Source organism: Triticum dicoccoides, chromosome 1B (assembly GCF_002162155.2).
Source record: "Triticum dicoccoides isolate Atlit2015 ecotype Zavitan chromosome 1B, WEW_v2.0, whole genome shotgun sequence".
Classification (NCBI taxonomy): Eukaryota; Viridiplantae; Streptophyta; class Magnoliopsida; order Poales; family Poaceae; genus Triticum; species Triticum dicoccoides.
This window is the reverse complement of record NC_041381.1, coordinates 247,962,538-247,976,446: the sequence shown is the minus strand read 5'-3', so window position 1 is coordinate 247,976,446 and position 13,909 is coordinate 247,962,538. Positions and strand designations below refer to the sequence as shown.

Below are 13,909 nucleotides of genomic sequence, written 5' to 3'. Positions count from 1 at the left end.
AAATTACTAAACAACGAAACAATAGAAGAAACACCAACCATTTTAAGATCTTTATCACTTTTATGATAGTAATCAGTAGAAAACACTCTTTCTAAAAATTCTCTTTTAGCTTTAAGCATAGTGGTTCTTTTCTTACTTTCATCCATAGAAACATCAAGAGCTTTAATTGATTCTTCAACCTTAGGCACAAAAATTTTCATATTGAGAGTTTCTACATCATGAGAAATTCTATCAACACTTCTAGAAAAATCATCAATTTTATTCAACTTTTCTTCTATCGAAATGTTGAAAACCTTTTGCGTATTGATAAATTCTTTAATATTTCTCTCAAGATCGGAGGTGTTTATATTATTATTATAGGTGGTATTACCATAGGAATTATCATAATTATTAGAGGAATTACTAGGAAAAGGCGTAGGATTAAAATTATCTCTATAAGCATTGTTATTAAAATTGTTTCGCGAGACAAAATTCACATCTATGGCATCACTATTTTGCTCAATCAAAGTAGACAAAGGCACATCATTAAAATTAATAGGAGCACTTTTATTAGCAACCAACTTCATAAGAGCATCAACTTTTTCACTCAAAGAGTCGATTTCTTCTAACGAATTGACTTTTTTACTAGTAGGAGCTCTTTCGGTATGCCATTGCGAGTAATTTGCCATAATATTGTCTAGCAATTTAGTAGCTTCACCCAAAGTAATTTCCATAAAAGTACCCCCGTGGCGAATCTAAAATATTACGAGAAACAAAATTCAATCCCGCATAAAAATTTGTATGATCATCCAAAGATTTAACCCATGAGTTGGGCAATTCCTTAGCATCAATTTCATCCTTTCCCAAGATTGTACAATATGCTCATGTCCAAGTTGCTTGAAATTCATGATCTGGGTTCTAAGGGTGATAATTTTTGCGGGCATAAAATACTTAATGATAAAAGCATCTTTGCACTTGTTCCAAGAATCAATACTATTGCGAGGCAAAGAAGAAAACCAAACTTTTGCGCGATCTCGCAAAGAAAATGGAAATAATTTCAACTTCACAACATCATTGTCCACATCTTTTTCCTTTTGCATATCGCATAATCCCATGAATGTGTTAAGATGGGACGCGGCATTCTCATTAGGAGTACCGGCAAATTGATCTTTTATGAAAAGATTCAGCAAAGCAGTACTAACATCACAAGATTCTGCACTAGTGGCGGGAGGAGCAATCGGGGTGCTAATAAAATCATTGTTGTTGGTATTTGAAAAATCATACAACTTGGTGTTCTCTTGAGTCATGATGACCACGCAAGAAGATTGCACTCGAAAACAGATCTGACGAGAAAACGGCAAACAAAAAAGAGGGCGAATAAAACGGCAAATTTTTGTAAAGTGAGGGAGAGGGAAACGAGAGGCAAATGGCAAATAATATAAAATTGCGAGGAGATGAGATTCATGATTAGGAACCTGGTTGATGTTGAAGATCCTCCCTGGCAACGGCACTAGAAATGGCACGTGGTCGGGAGACTATCTTGACTTGATCTTCCCTGGCAACGGCGCCAGAAACTCCTTTTGATGTCTGCTAGAACTACGCCGGTATTTCCCCACAGAGGAAGGGATGATGCAGTATAGCGACGGTAGGTATTTCCCTCAGTGATGAAATAAAGGTTATCGAACTAGTAGGAAAACCTCCTCACACCACGTAAACAGCACCTGCACACAAATAACAAATACTCGCAACCCGACGTGTTAAAGGGGTTGCCAATCCCTTCCGGTACGGCGGATCGAGATAGGCAAATAACGTGAGGTAAAAGTGGTATATAGGATAAATAGATCGCGGAACAACTAAATTGCAGCAATGTATTTTTTATTTTTGGTTTAATAGATCTGAAATAAAATGCAAGGGAAAATAGATCCCAAAGGGAAATATGATGAAAAGAGATCCGGGGGGCCGTAGGTCTCACTAGTGGCTTCTCTCGAGAATAATAGCAAACGGTGGGAAAACAATTACTGTTGGGCAATTGATAGAACTTCAAATAATCATGATGATATCCAGGCAATGATCATTATATAGGCATCACGTCCAAGATTAGTAGACCGACTCCTGACTGCATCCACTACTATTACTCCACACATCGACCGCTATCCAGCATGCATCTAGTGTATTAAGGTCATGGGAAAATGGAGTAATGCAATAAGAACGATGACATGATGTAGACGAGATCCGTTTATTTATTGCGGAGATATATATCTCATCTTGTTATCCTTAGTAGCAACGATACATACATGTCGGTCCCCCTTCTGTCACTGGGATCAAGCACCGTAAGATCGAACCCACTATAAAGCACTTATTCCCATTGCAAGATAAATAGATCAAGTTGGCCAAACAAAATCCAATATCGGAGAAGAAATCCGAGGCTATAAGGAATCATGCATATAAGAGATCAAAGAAGCTTCAAATAACTTTCATGGATAAAAACATAGATCTGATCATAAACTCAAAGTTCATCGGATCCCAACAAACACATCGCAAAAAGACTTACATTATATGGATCTCCAAGAGACCATTGTATTGATAATCAAGAGAGAAAGAGAGGAAGTCATCTAGCTACTAACTACGGACCCGAAGGTCTACAAAGAACTACTCACGCATCATCGGAGAGGCACCAATGAAAGTGGTGAACCCCTCCATGACTGTGTCTAGATTGGATCTGGTGGTTCTAGACTCTGCGGCGATTGGAATTGATTTTTGTCGACTCCCCTAGGGTTTCTGGAATATTGGGGTATTTATATAGCAAAGAGGCGGTTCAGGGGGCACCCGAGGTGGGCACAACCCATCAGGGCGCGCCTGGGCCTCCTGGCGCGCCCTGGTGGGTGCTGCTCCCCTCGAGCCATCCTCAGGTGCTTTCTTGGCCCACTGGATGTCTTCTAGCCCAAAAAATCCTCTCGGAGTTTCACTGCGTTTGTACTCCGTTCGATATTGATTTTCTGTGATGTAAAAAACATTGAGAAAACAGCAACTGGCACTGAGCACTATGTCAATAGGTTAGTACCAAAAAAATGATATAAAATAATTGTAAAATATCCAAGAATAATAATATAACAGCATGAAGCAACCAAAAATTATAGATACCTTGGAGATGTATCATACGACAGAGTGACATCCATGAGGCAGTGACCGAGCCCTAAGGAGTCATGAGGGGACACGTGCAGGACCTGCCCCTCCCTCGGGGAAACATTTCCACGACATTATGAGTCAAAAGAGAGATGGAGCATTAGGAGTGTATGGACTAGGTGCATGATGCAGGGTGTGGAGAGTGGCCCTAATATCTAGCTCGAGGAGATCAGTGTCCTAGCTCATTGCATTGGGATTAACCACATTCAAATGCATTATGATTACGTGGACCCTGGAGCTACTATTGGTGAGGGTGCCATGTTGAAATATTGGACTTTGACTTTTAGGGATCTTAAAACCATGCTTACAGGGTCAGGGGCATGTGATACTTTTTCCTCTCACTATAACACACCATTTTTGCTAGTGATTACTAACATAAAGAGCATATCGTCTCAGTTCACCCACTTCCTCATATGCATGAGCTCGCCGCAGCTGCCAAAACCAAAAAGGAGCAATTGTTTCTAGATACGGTTTCAAATCATTTTCTTAGACTCCTGGCTACTAACTGTAATGGTACACCTGAATCGTATGTGTGTGTGTGAGAGAGAGAGAGATTTTTACCCCTCAAAAAATAAAGGATGTAACTCGCGTACATCAACTCATATTGATCCTCGGAACGAACGTATGGTTCGCAGGGCAAAGGGAGGATCGAGCTGACTTTTTGCCACGGTGGAGAAAAGGGAGCTCCTATTTAGCGTGTTGGGCGCCGAGAGAAAGGTGTCAAGTGCACCCTGCGGGCGCCCTAACGGGTCGGCCCATGTGCGGTGCAGGAAACGAGAAGCCCCTTCATTTTTGCCCTTTCTTTTTTTCTTTTTTCTGTTTCCTGTTTTTCCTTTTTAAAAATAATTCAGGATTTCACAAGAGTTGTAGATACTGAAAAAAATGTTCGTGAATTAAAAAATGTGCATGATTTGAAAAAAAAATATTCATGAATTGATAAATGCTTGTAGATTCACAAAAAGTTCATGGATTTCTAAAAAAAGTTCCTGAATTTCAAAAAATTGTTCCCAAATTTTAAAAATGTTCGTCGGTTCAGAACAAGTGTTCACGTGTTCCCAAAAAGATATGCAATTTCAAAAATGTTCGCCAATTTTAAAAAAATTACGGTTTAAAAAAATTCATGTATTTGCAAAATGTTCAGGATTTCAAAAAAAATGTTCATGTTTTCCAAAGATGTTCATGAATTTGAAAGATGTTTGCAAATGAAAATAAAGGGAAAACAGAAAGAAAAACCCGTTTTAGGGAATGTTCTAGAACCTTCCCAAAACCGGTGGAGATAAAATCCAAAAATGGGCCGGCCCATATGAGTACCCAACGCGTGAGGGGGTACGCGCGAGTGCGACCAGCGTGCCAAATAGGAGGTGCCCAGAGGAAACCCCCTAGCGCGAACGTTTTAACCGTTGTTGGGCCTCCAGTGTCGTTCGTTTCCTTCTGTGTGAAAAAAAAACCCAGAAACGGTGCAAGTGGGAAATCAGTAGAAACGAAAAACAAAAAAGCTTGCCATCTATCACACAAAAACCGCCACGGTGTTGTATGTAAAACATGTAAAGTTAAACTAAGTATATTTGTGTTATATTAAATCAAGGAAGTTGCTAGAAATTTTGTAATATTTACATGATGAGCACAAAAAAGGGTCGAACATTATCTATATAAAATGGTAACATGGCAAAATTGCAGAAAAATATATATTGATAACATGACAAAATGTATAGCATTTCTACAAAAAGTTCACATGGCCAAAAATGTCATGTTTCAAAGTTACATATACATAAATAATAAAAATATATTTAAAAAATAGAGAAATTTTCCATGACTCAATAATAAAAACCCGTCTATACATAATATGAAAATTATAATGGAACATACAGAAAATAATTTGCCATCGAATGATAAGTAAAATATGCAATTCTTATATACAAATTATTTTCCTTGTTATATCTAATAAATTGTCATTGACTAAATTTTTTTTCCATGGTAGCTACAAAAACTTCCAAGGTTTAATTAAAAAATTGCCATGGTCTAATAAGTGAAATTTCAATGGGACCTGGAATAACATTGCAGATGGTTTACCTAAAAAAAACTGGCCAAATATAAAGAATTCCAAAATTTTCATGGACTAATTAATAAAATTGCTATGTTACAATTTTTTTACATGCTACTAATTACAAGGCAAAAAGTTATAAAGTATGTTGTCGAAGAGACGTGGCAACTACTGGAAATTTGTATTCGGGGGGACGGGGGCAAAAATACTTTTTTTTCAAATTTCTTCCTTGACAAAAAATGGAAATATGTAGGAATTCCAAAACGTTCCATGGTCTAACTAATAAAAATGCCACGCTACATATGATAAACTTGCCATGGTCGTGAATAGATTAAATTGCCATGCTACATATGATAAAACTACCATGGTCTAATAGATAAATTTGCCATGGTATAAGTAATACAAAGCAATCTGCCATCTTATATACAAATATTTGTCACGGTTTAACTAAATAAATGGCCATGGACTAACAAAATTAGATTGCCATGGTAGCTACAAAAATAAAACTACCATGATTTATAATTCAAAAATTGCCATGGAATAAGTGAAATTGCGATGGAACCTATAATTAAATTGCACATGGTCTAATTAAAGAATAGCCAAATATAAAAATTCAAAATTTTACTATGGACTAATTAATAAAATTGCCATGTTTTTTGTCATGCTACCAGTAACAAGGCAAAAACTTACGAAGTATTTTCTCTAAGAGACATGGAAACTGTTGGAAAATTGTAAATGGGGGCAAACAAATTTTTAGAAATCATTTTGTTTGAGAAAGATGGCAAATATAGGAATTTCAAAAATTTCCATGGTCCAATAAAAACGTCATGCTGCATACGATAAAATTGTGATGGTCCGAATAGATAAATTTGCCATGCTACATATGATAAAACTACCATGGTCCATTGAATAAATTTGCCATGGTACCTATGATAAATTGCATGGAAAATTTAGGAATTTCTTCTCTTAAAGACATATGGCAACGTTTGGCAAAAGTATAATGGGCACAAATATAGAAACAAGGATTTGTTTCTTTGAGAAAAAGATAGTTACTTTCTACGGGCACATGCCAATGATTAGGGATTTTGTTCTATAAAAAATATGGCAAGTTTTTCAAATTTGTAAATGGAAACATGGCAAATATATTAGATTTATTTTTTGATAAAAAGATGGCAAATGTATCAAAATTTAGATGATTTAAACTTTTTAAAAATACGGTAAATTATGAACTATAAATTAGCATGGGGACAAAAAATGTTGGCAGCTTCAATGTTAATTTGTAATGGTATATACAAAAAAAATGCAATGCATTTTACCCTTCACCTACCCCCCTACCCCCAAATTTCCAAAGATATATGTAACAGAAAGGATGGACTTGCCATGGTATATACAATACAATTGCCATGTTTCTACAATATAATTTTCCATAGGGACACACCTTAAATTGCCATGGGACACATTGTTAAATTGCCATGGGGACACAAGTTAAAATGCCATGAGGACCTATAGTGAAGGACAATAAAAAGTTAGTAGTTTTAATCCTACTACAAACATTTCACCGAAATCAGCATGTCAGAACATGGGAATTTGGGATAAAAAGTTTTAAAAAATGAACTATTTTTTTTCTGAAATTGCCATGGTTTAAAATTTTGTATCCAAAAAAATTGCCATGTCACCACTACACAACATGTTCATTCACATTCCAAAAATTGCCAGGATAAGAAATTGCCATGTCACCCACTATTACATTATATTCATTCACTTCTAAAAATTGTGAGGATACAAAAACGGAGCCATAGAGTAAAAATAACAATAAGTTCTTACGTTGCCATGTGTATCCGCTGAAAATGCCATGTTGAGTGTTAGAAAACTTAAATTCTGAAATTCCCAAGGCTTTAGCTTCAGTTGTTATCCTGTTCTCAGATCCATCAGACTGTAAACAATGGCACACAATAGATCTCTGAAAAAGTTTCAAAAACAGTAAAAACTGGGATGAATTTCAATATGCATCAACAGTAGCAGCAGGGCACAAGGGCCAGCAGCTCACCGTGCGACTGGGACGGGGAAGCCCCAGAGGAGATGTGGCATGCTTCGCTGCAGTAACAATTTCCCCGGTCCAGTGCTCCCGCAGCCGAAATTTCCCACATGAACGGGTTGAGGACGGCCGGCAGGATAAATGATACATACCGAAGAAAAGATTCTAGTAAGTCGAGTGCAATCTGTCCACATATTTGCAATAGATCCAACGTCCAGAGTATAAACACAAACAAAAACATTAACAACTGGAACAGAAATAAAATAAAAAATTGTATATTAATTACACGCACTCCATGCACATATTCCATAAACCACACATATACATGAATTAATGCATTATATATGCAGCATTTGTACCAATAATTAAATAAATATACGTAGTATTTGTATGAGTTACATTAGTTAACCGCAGTTGCAGTATCATGCGATCAATGCGGACGACGTCCGAGCCTGAGCTCCAGGTCAAGCTCCCTTTCGGGCGGCTCACCTGCCTGCCGATCCGACCCTTCTGGCGCCACGCCAGACCCGTCGCCACCGCGGCCGTGCAAGTCACGGTCACGAGCTGCCGCACCGAACAGGCTGAGCTCCCTCGGGCTAGCACTGCTAGGGTTCACGGAGGCATCCGCATGCGCGACTCCGGTCGAAGCCCCTGTGCCCTGATGCTGGTGGTACGCTAGCATGAAACTTCTGCTCGTGCTCATCGGCGTCGCCCTCGCCGGAGGCACTGCGGGATACGGCAGCTGGTGGCTGCAGTACTGATTATAACACTCGACGTTTGGAGACATTGATGTGGTGGTGCCGCTGGGAACGTCGCGGACGCTGGGTTTGGCACGGTCGCGGCGGTGGATGTTCATGTGCCCACCGAGAGCCTGCGCCGTGGTGAACCCACGCTTGCAGAAGACGCACTCATAGTATGGCCTGGTGGGGGCAGCAGCCAGCACGGCCGCCGCCGCCTCATCGTCCCCGGGCTCAGCTCCTTGTGGCGGCGCCGCTGCCACCCCTGGCAGACCGGCGGCCGAGCTAGCGGCCTCGTCACCTGATCCCACTTTGGGTTCCTTGTTGCTGACACTCGCCATGTGCTAGGTGATCTACGACCAATCAAGTTTCTGACGGCCTTAAGGGTTTGGGGATCGCTAGACGGAAGTTTGACGAAGAGATGACAAAGTATGTTGTACGATCGATCAAGTTTCTGACGATTTTAAGGGTTTGAGGATCGGTAGACGGAAGTTTGACGACGAGATGGCAAAGTATGTGACTTGGTACACTGGGGATTATATGTATGTCTGATTGGATCGACGGGGACAAAGTGGAAAACGTTGGAATCATCAGCAGTTTCTGAATAAAAGATGGAGCATGGTCTTGGCCGGCCTTGTTGCTTTGCAGCTGCCACGCTATCCAGTACCGTGCGTTGCTGTTTTGCAGTAAAAACATTCAATGAGCAGCTGGTGCTTCACACATAAGTATCCTATATTCTTATCTGTTTTTTTTTTCATTGAAAGGGAGGCATACCGTGGCTGCTGTATCATTTCGATGGACACATCATTACTGCTACAAAGAATGCTGCAGTACCTGCCTCCCGAGGAGAACGTATCTGGTGAAACGACTAAACTGGTGCACTAGATGCACCAGCTATGTATGGGCCGTTGGATTCAAAAGAAAGGGACGGGATTCAGTGCGATGATGGGCTGTCGATACATTTGCAAAATAGTCCTTGCAGTATAACTAAATCCAGCGATCTGACCTCTCTGTACCCATATCGTCTTCCTCCCCTTGCCATGTTCTGTACCAGCAAGAAAATTGTATATAAAGGAACATAACACACAGAGCACATCCCCTCAACTATTTTTGCGCCAACTGTTGTGATTACTACTACAATTTCATCAAGATCCGACGGATCAAGTTCGTGCCCATACTATTCATATTCCCAAATGCCATTAGCTTCAAACACATGGGAAACTGAATGACCTGGAAGAAGGAAATATGACTGTACATGTATAACAGACAACCAAATTCGGTGCTCATACCTTGGATCCTGAGCTATAAAGGACGATGGCCAGGTCCTATTTCAACCGCACAACTGCACAAACTTTACTTCAGAGTTTGCGTAAATATGGTTTTTCTATACTACAAAAAACATGTCAAGATTCAGAACACTACTTATTCAAGTTTGCATAGGCTATTTTGCACTACCATATTTGCAGCCGTGTATCTCATACATAAATCTGGTGCTCATACTACTTATTCAAGTACGCAATGACACTAGTTTGGAATAAATTAGGGAAATCCCAAATGGGAAGAACCCAATATGACCATGATAAATGGATAATGGAATAAGAGAACATACCCTGAAATCGTCAAGGTGCAGAAGATAGTCGGCTCCTTTGGGTAGTTCCTCTTCGTCCCCAGGAGCTACAGCACAACACCGCTACATTTACGCGCTCGCCGGCAGCAATGGCGACTTCATCGGGCCCGACTCAGAGAAGAGGAGGGGAGCTCGTGCTTCAAAGGCGCCGGAACTAGGTACCAGATAGAAGGGGGAGAAGATCCAGGAGAGGGGGCGAGAGAGGCGACGGAGCAGATTTCCCGAACCCTAGTGCGCAGCTGGACGGCCTGGTACAGAATTATGGCAAGGGGAGGAAGACGATATGGGTACAGAGAGGTCAGATTGCTGGATTTAGTTATACTGTAAGGACTATTTTGCAAATGTACCGACAGCCCATCATCGCACTGAATCCCGTCCCTTTCTTTCGAATCCAACGGCCCATACATAGCTGGTGCATCTGGTGCACCAGTTTAGTCGTTTCACCAGATACGTTCTCGTGATGGAGAAAGCAAGGCCATGCGTTGACCGCCGGTGTCCGTGAAGTAGATGAAGCTGAGGTAGAAGATGACGAAGATGGCGACGGGGCGTTGGACTTGGCGATCCGGCTAGGGTTGTCGTGCGAGGGGTCGCTCCAGAGGAAGAAGAGGCCGGCGGCGAGGGTTTGAGCCGAGGAAGAAGACGACAAAGAGGACGTCGTGGAAGGAGCTCCCGGACCGTGAGCTGCAGGTACTGGTGGCGGAGGTCGTCACGGCGACTCCGGCAACGAGAGGAGGACGGAGGACGCCCGGGTCAAGCCGAGCTCGAGCTTTAGCTCGGCTCGGCCATGGCGATGGCGGGTGCGTGGGTGGCTTACCTTGGTGGCGGCAGGAGGAAGAGAAGGGTGGAATCGAGGGAGGAGGAGGTCTAGGGCACCGGGGTGGTCTTATAGAGGCCTAGGGACGACTCCTGCCATCAAATCAGAGGAGGTGCCGACGTGTCCCTGCTGGATGCTCTGCCTTACAGGAGGTTGAAGGTGCCCCTGTACATGTGGGCTGGCTGGGCTGTGGAGATGGCTGCTGCTGCTGGTGCTGGGCTGCATTGCTGCTGCTGGAGCTAGGCTCTCTCTCTCCCCCTCTTATTCTTTCTTTTCTCAATTTCCTCAAACAGAAAATAAGAGAGAAAAGCTCAGAGATAAAGGGAAGGCGTGAGAGAGATATGAGAATATATCTAGAGTCCAGAATTTGTGCAGAATTTTAATAAATTGCTTTGGGCATTTTTAGGATAGACAAATAATTCAAGTTTGAAAGAGCCATTTTTGAACCCCAACCAAATCAAGTCCAATTGAGATCAAATTTGTCAGAGAAGTATAAGGCATTGAGTAAGATCACCAGGGAATAAATGAACATTAATGGAGGAGGGAATAATGTCACTTGCAAAAAGATGAGGAAGAAGGAAGGGAGAGGTGATGATACATGGGCATATGGCTTGAGAGAGATAGCAAGGGTTGATGCACACACAACATGAAGAATGCAACCCACATGATGAGCATGATGAAATGCAAAATGACAAGGGTACAATGCAACATAACAAGTGAGATGAGCATGGTGCAAGAAGCAAATATATGACAAGGCACTCAACATGAACATGGCATAAACATATAGGAATGAAATATGCAAAACAATTATGATAATGCAACAAACATAATAAACACATGGGAACCAATAAAATAAATAGAAGGCATCTGGAGCATCGGTCTCGGGGCGTCACATCGCAAGAGTAATGCAGTGTGCAGTATAGTTGCAAGATTCTGTGCTCCCTTGAAAATGAATGTTCTTCTACTAACAGCTTTCGTACAAGTGAGATGTTAAGGCAAATGCAGAAATGTAGTTCAAATTGTGATGTGATATCATAGGCAGTACCTTACGCTGCAGCCGAGACCTGTGTGTAACAAGATTATTCCAGTCACCGTCGGATAAATGTAGCATGGAGACTTTACAGAAATTTCGTTTAGAGGCTTGCCATCGAAGTGCACTTGCCTCAGGTAGAAACGATAATTCATCAACGAGAGCTTGAAAAGCGCAACCAACCCTTGCTCGTCTTCACAACCCATTTTGGTCCTCGCCTATTTAAAAGAATGAAATCTTGTGTCTTCTGTCAGCAGAAACATATGCAGTAATGACCATGAATAACATTAGTACATTACTTACGCGTAAGTTGCGGAGGAAGACTCGAAATTGTTCTGTGTCTGTGGTATAATCTTTCCATGAAGGAAAGATGCGCACAAAGTTCCTGACAACAATATAAGCTTCGTCTTCTAAACTGGGAAGACATGGAATAGGGGTCCTATTTGCTACAATTGGGGCTTTCTCTGGTTCGAAAAGGGATTTGGCAACTGGATTTGGTGTACTTTTTGCTGGAATGTGGGTTTTGCGTTGTAGAGCTGGTGCTCTGTCAACTGGCATCATCATATTGTTTGCTGCAGTTGGGGTCTGCTGAGTTGGGGCATCAGAAATGACCGGTGTAGTAGGGCTAGAGTCTGAGGTGGGGTGTTTTGTGGGTCAGGTGATATTGCAACTACACCTAATGGGCTATTTGATTTATCAGGTGCCACTATCTTTTCCAAATACTTTGCTTGTGCTCCTCCCTGATCAGCAATCACCCTCTTCCTTTTGAACGTCTGATACACAAGAACAACATTTGAATGGATAAATATGGTATGATGATAGATGGAATATGTACTAAAAATGGATAGGCAGGGCGTATTCACATACACGATGTGTAAACTAAGCTAATGGCAGTTCAACAAAGTAGAAGCAATGCAAAGCATCAGTTGCAAGATATGTGCGACCAATATAACCTTGGAAAGTTAGAGCAAGCACCTTGATGGGTGAATAAGACAGGGCATCTGCCTCTGACTCCTCCACTAGGGAGCTACATTGACTTAGGTCTCCCTCTAGCTCAGAATCATTGTTAGGATCATATTCTGAGCATGAATATGTAGGTGGAGAGCGTTTGCATTGCATTGCATCCAGACTTGATTTCAGTCCCTTAATGCCAAGTTTGACAGCCATGGCATTGTTCTACTTTATTTTTTTCATGCATGCAAGCTCATAATCATAATGATGCTGTTCAGAATCTGAGATTCATGAAAACATAAAAAGTAGTCAGATTATCTATGGAATGCATTGCGGATTCAACTCGAAGAGTGTCTCCCTATAAACCCCTGCATATGCAAACTTCACCCCCCAACCGTGCTGACCAGACCACACACAGAAATACAAACCCCTTATGTCTCTATAACAGGCAGACACACGTTTCAAAACTAAAGTAGGAACATTAGAATCATATGAAATTCGTATTTGAACAAATAAACTAAGAAATTATGAGTGGCATAATGTTTAGCTTCAAGGGTGGAGTGTTGGTAGTGCGACACAAAGCAAGTAGGTAGATTGTATTCCATGTAAAAGATCAAAGCCTATGTAAAAGTTGGAAATGACACTTTCTTTCTATACAATGCAATGTTCGTTGCCCACACATGATGGAAGAGATCACAAAGAGAAATACTATTCACTCATGTCTATGGTTCTAGTATTTTGAAACAGCGTGGTCCACCCTAAAAAGAATATTGACAACAAATATGACAAGGCAAGCATAGATGTAGTGGATCAATCATTTACTTGTGAGCTTACTAGGACAAGTATGCAGAATTGTAACTGCAGTAAGAGACCGTGCAAAATCTGAATCAAGAAGTTTGTCTAGTACTTATTGTTTGCAACTAATCGACGTGAATAATTGGATATTATATCGAATGAGTAAGAAAGACAAGTAAAATTGTCAACAAACCTTGCTTGCAGTAGTAATCTGGGTCAATGTCACTAGACCAACAATCCAAAATGACTAGTGTCTGTTTCTAGGGCCGGAATTTTGAAAACCCTGTGAACTTTACAGGTACTAAAGATTACTGAAATACATTTGAACCATTAAGCGTAGGTAGCACTCAGCACACAACAAACCCTAATGACAGTCCTGCCTAATGAATAATGAATCAATTAGAAAATGGGTGATGAGGAGTTGCTGCTAAGTGTTGATGACGTATCTCAGGATAAATCGGGTTGGCTTAGTGGGTGCTGCATGTCTGAGCCCTAAACGGACTGGGAAGGTAGGCACGACGGTGCGCCCGGGCAGCGGTGACGCTGTTGGGCCAGCGGCTCCTGACCTCCTGTTAGTCCGACGTCTCCTCCTAGAGTCATGTCGTCCGAGGACGGCAAGTCGCCGGCGAGGCAGGCGGCTGGGGGCGAGTAGAGATCGGAAGCGCCCAGCAGAACAGAGGGGAATCGGGGCCTAGGACGACCCAAAATCCCAGGGTG

General features: G+C 41.4%; 1 protein-coding gene across 8 annotated transcripts; it reads right to left on the bottom strand.

Annotated features, from left to right (window-relative positions):
* Positions 1–2,815: 2,815 nt before the first annotated feature.
* On the bottom strand, positions 2,816–10,013 carry LOC119330261. Of its 8 annotated transcripts, none has more exons than XR_005159993.1 (4): positions 7,251–9,258; positions 7,028–7,136; positions 6,642–6,706; positions 2,816–4,593 (listed from the first exon to the last, which is right to left on the bottom strand). XR_005159993.1 is itself a non-coding variant. In XM_037603386.1 (4 exons), the coding sequence occupies exons 1-3, from the start codon at positions 8,314–8,316 to the stop codon at positions 6,666–6,668; spliced, it is 738 nt and encodes a 245-aa protein (XP_037459283.1). In that variant the 5' UTR covers positions 8,317–9,258; the 3' UTR covers positions 2,816–4,593; positions 6,642–6,665. The 8 variants fall into 8 exon arrangements, 1 of the variants encoding a protein (XP_037459283.1); XM_037603386.1 differs by having other exon boundaries at positions 7,028–7,135; positions 7,728–9,258; XR_005159983.1 differs by having other exon boundaries at positions 2,818–4,593; positions 7,028–7,163.
* Between the last annotated feature and the right edge of the window lie 3,896 nt (positions 10,014–13,909).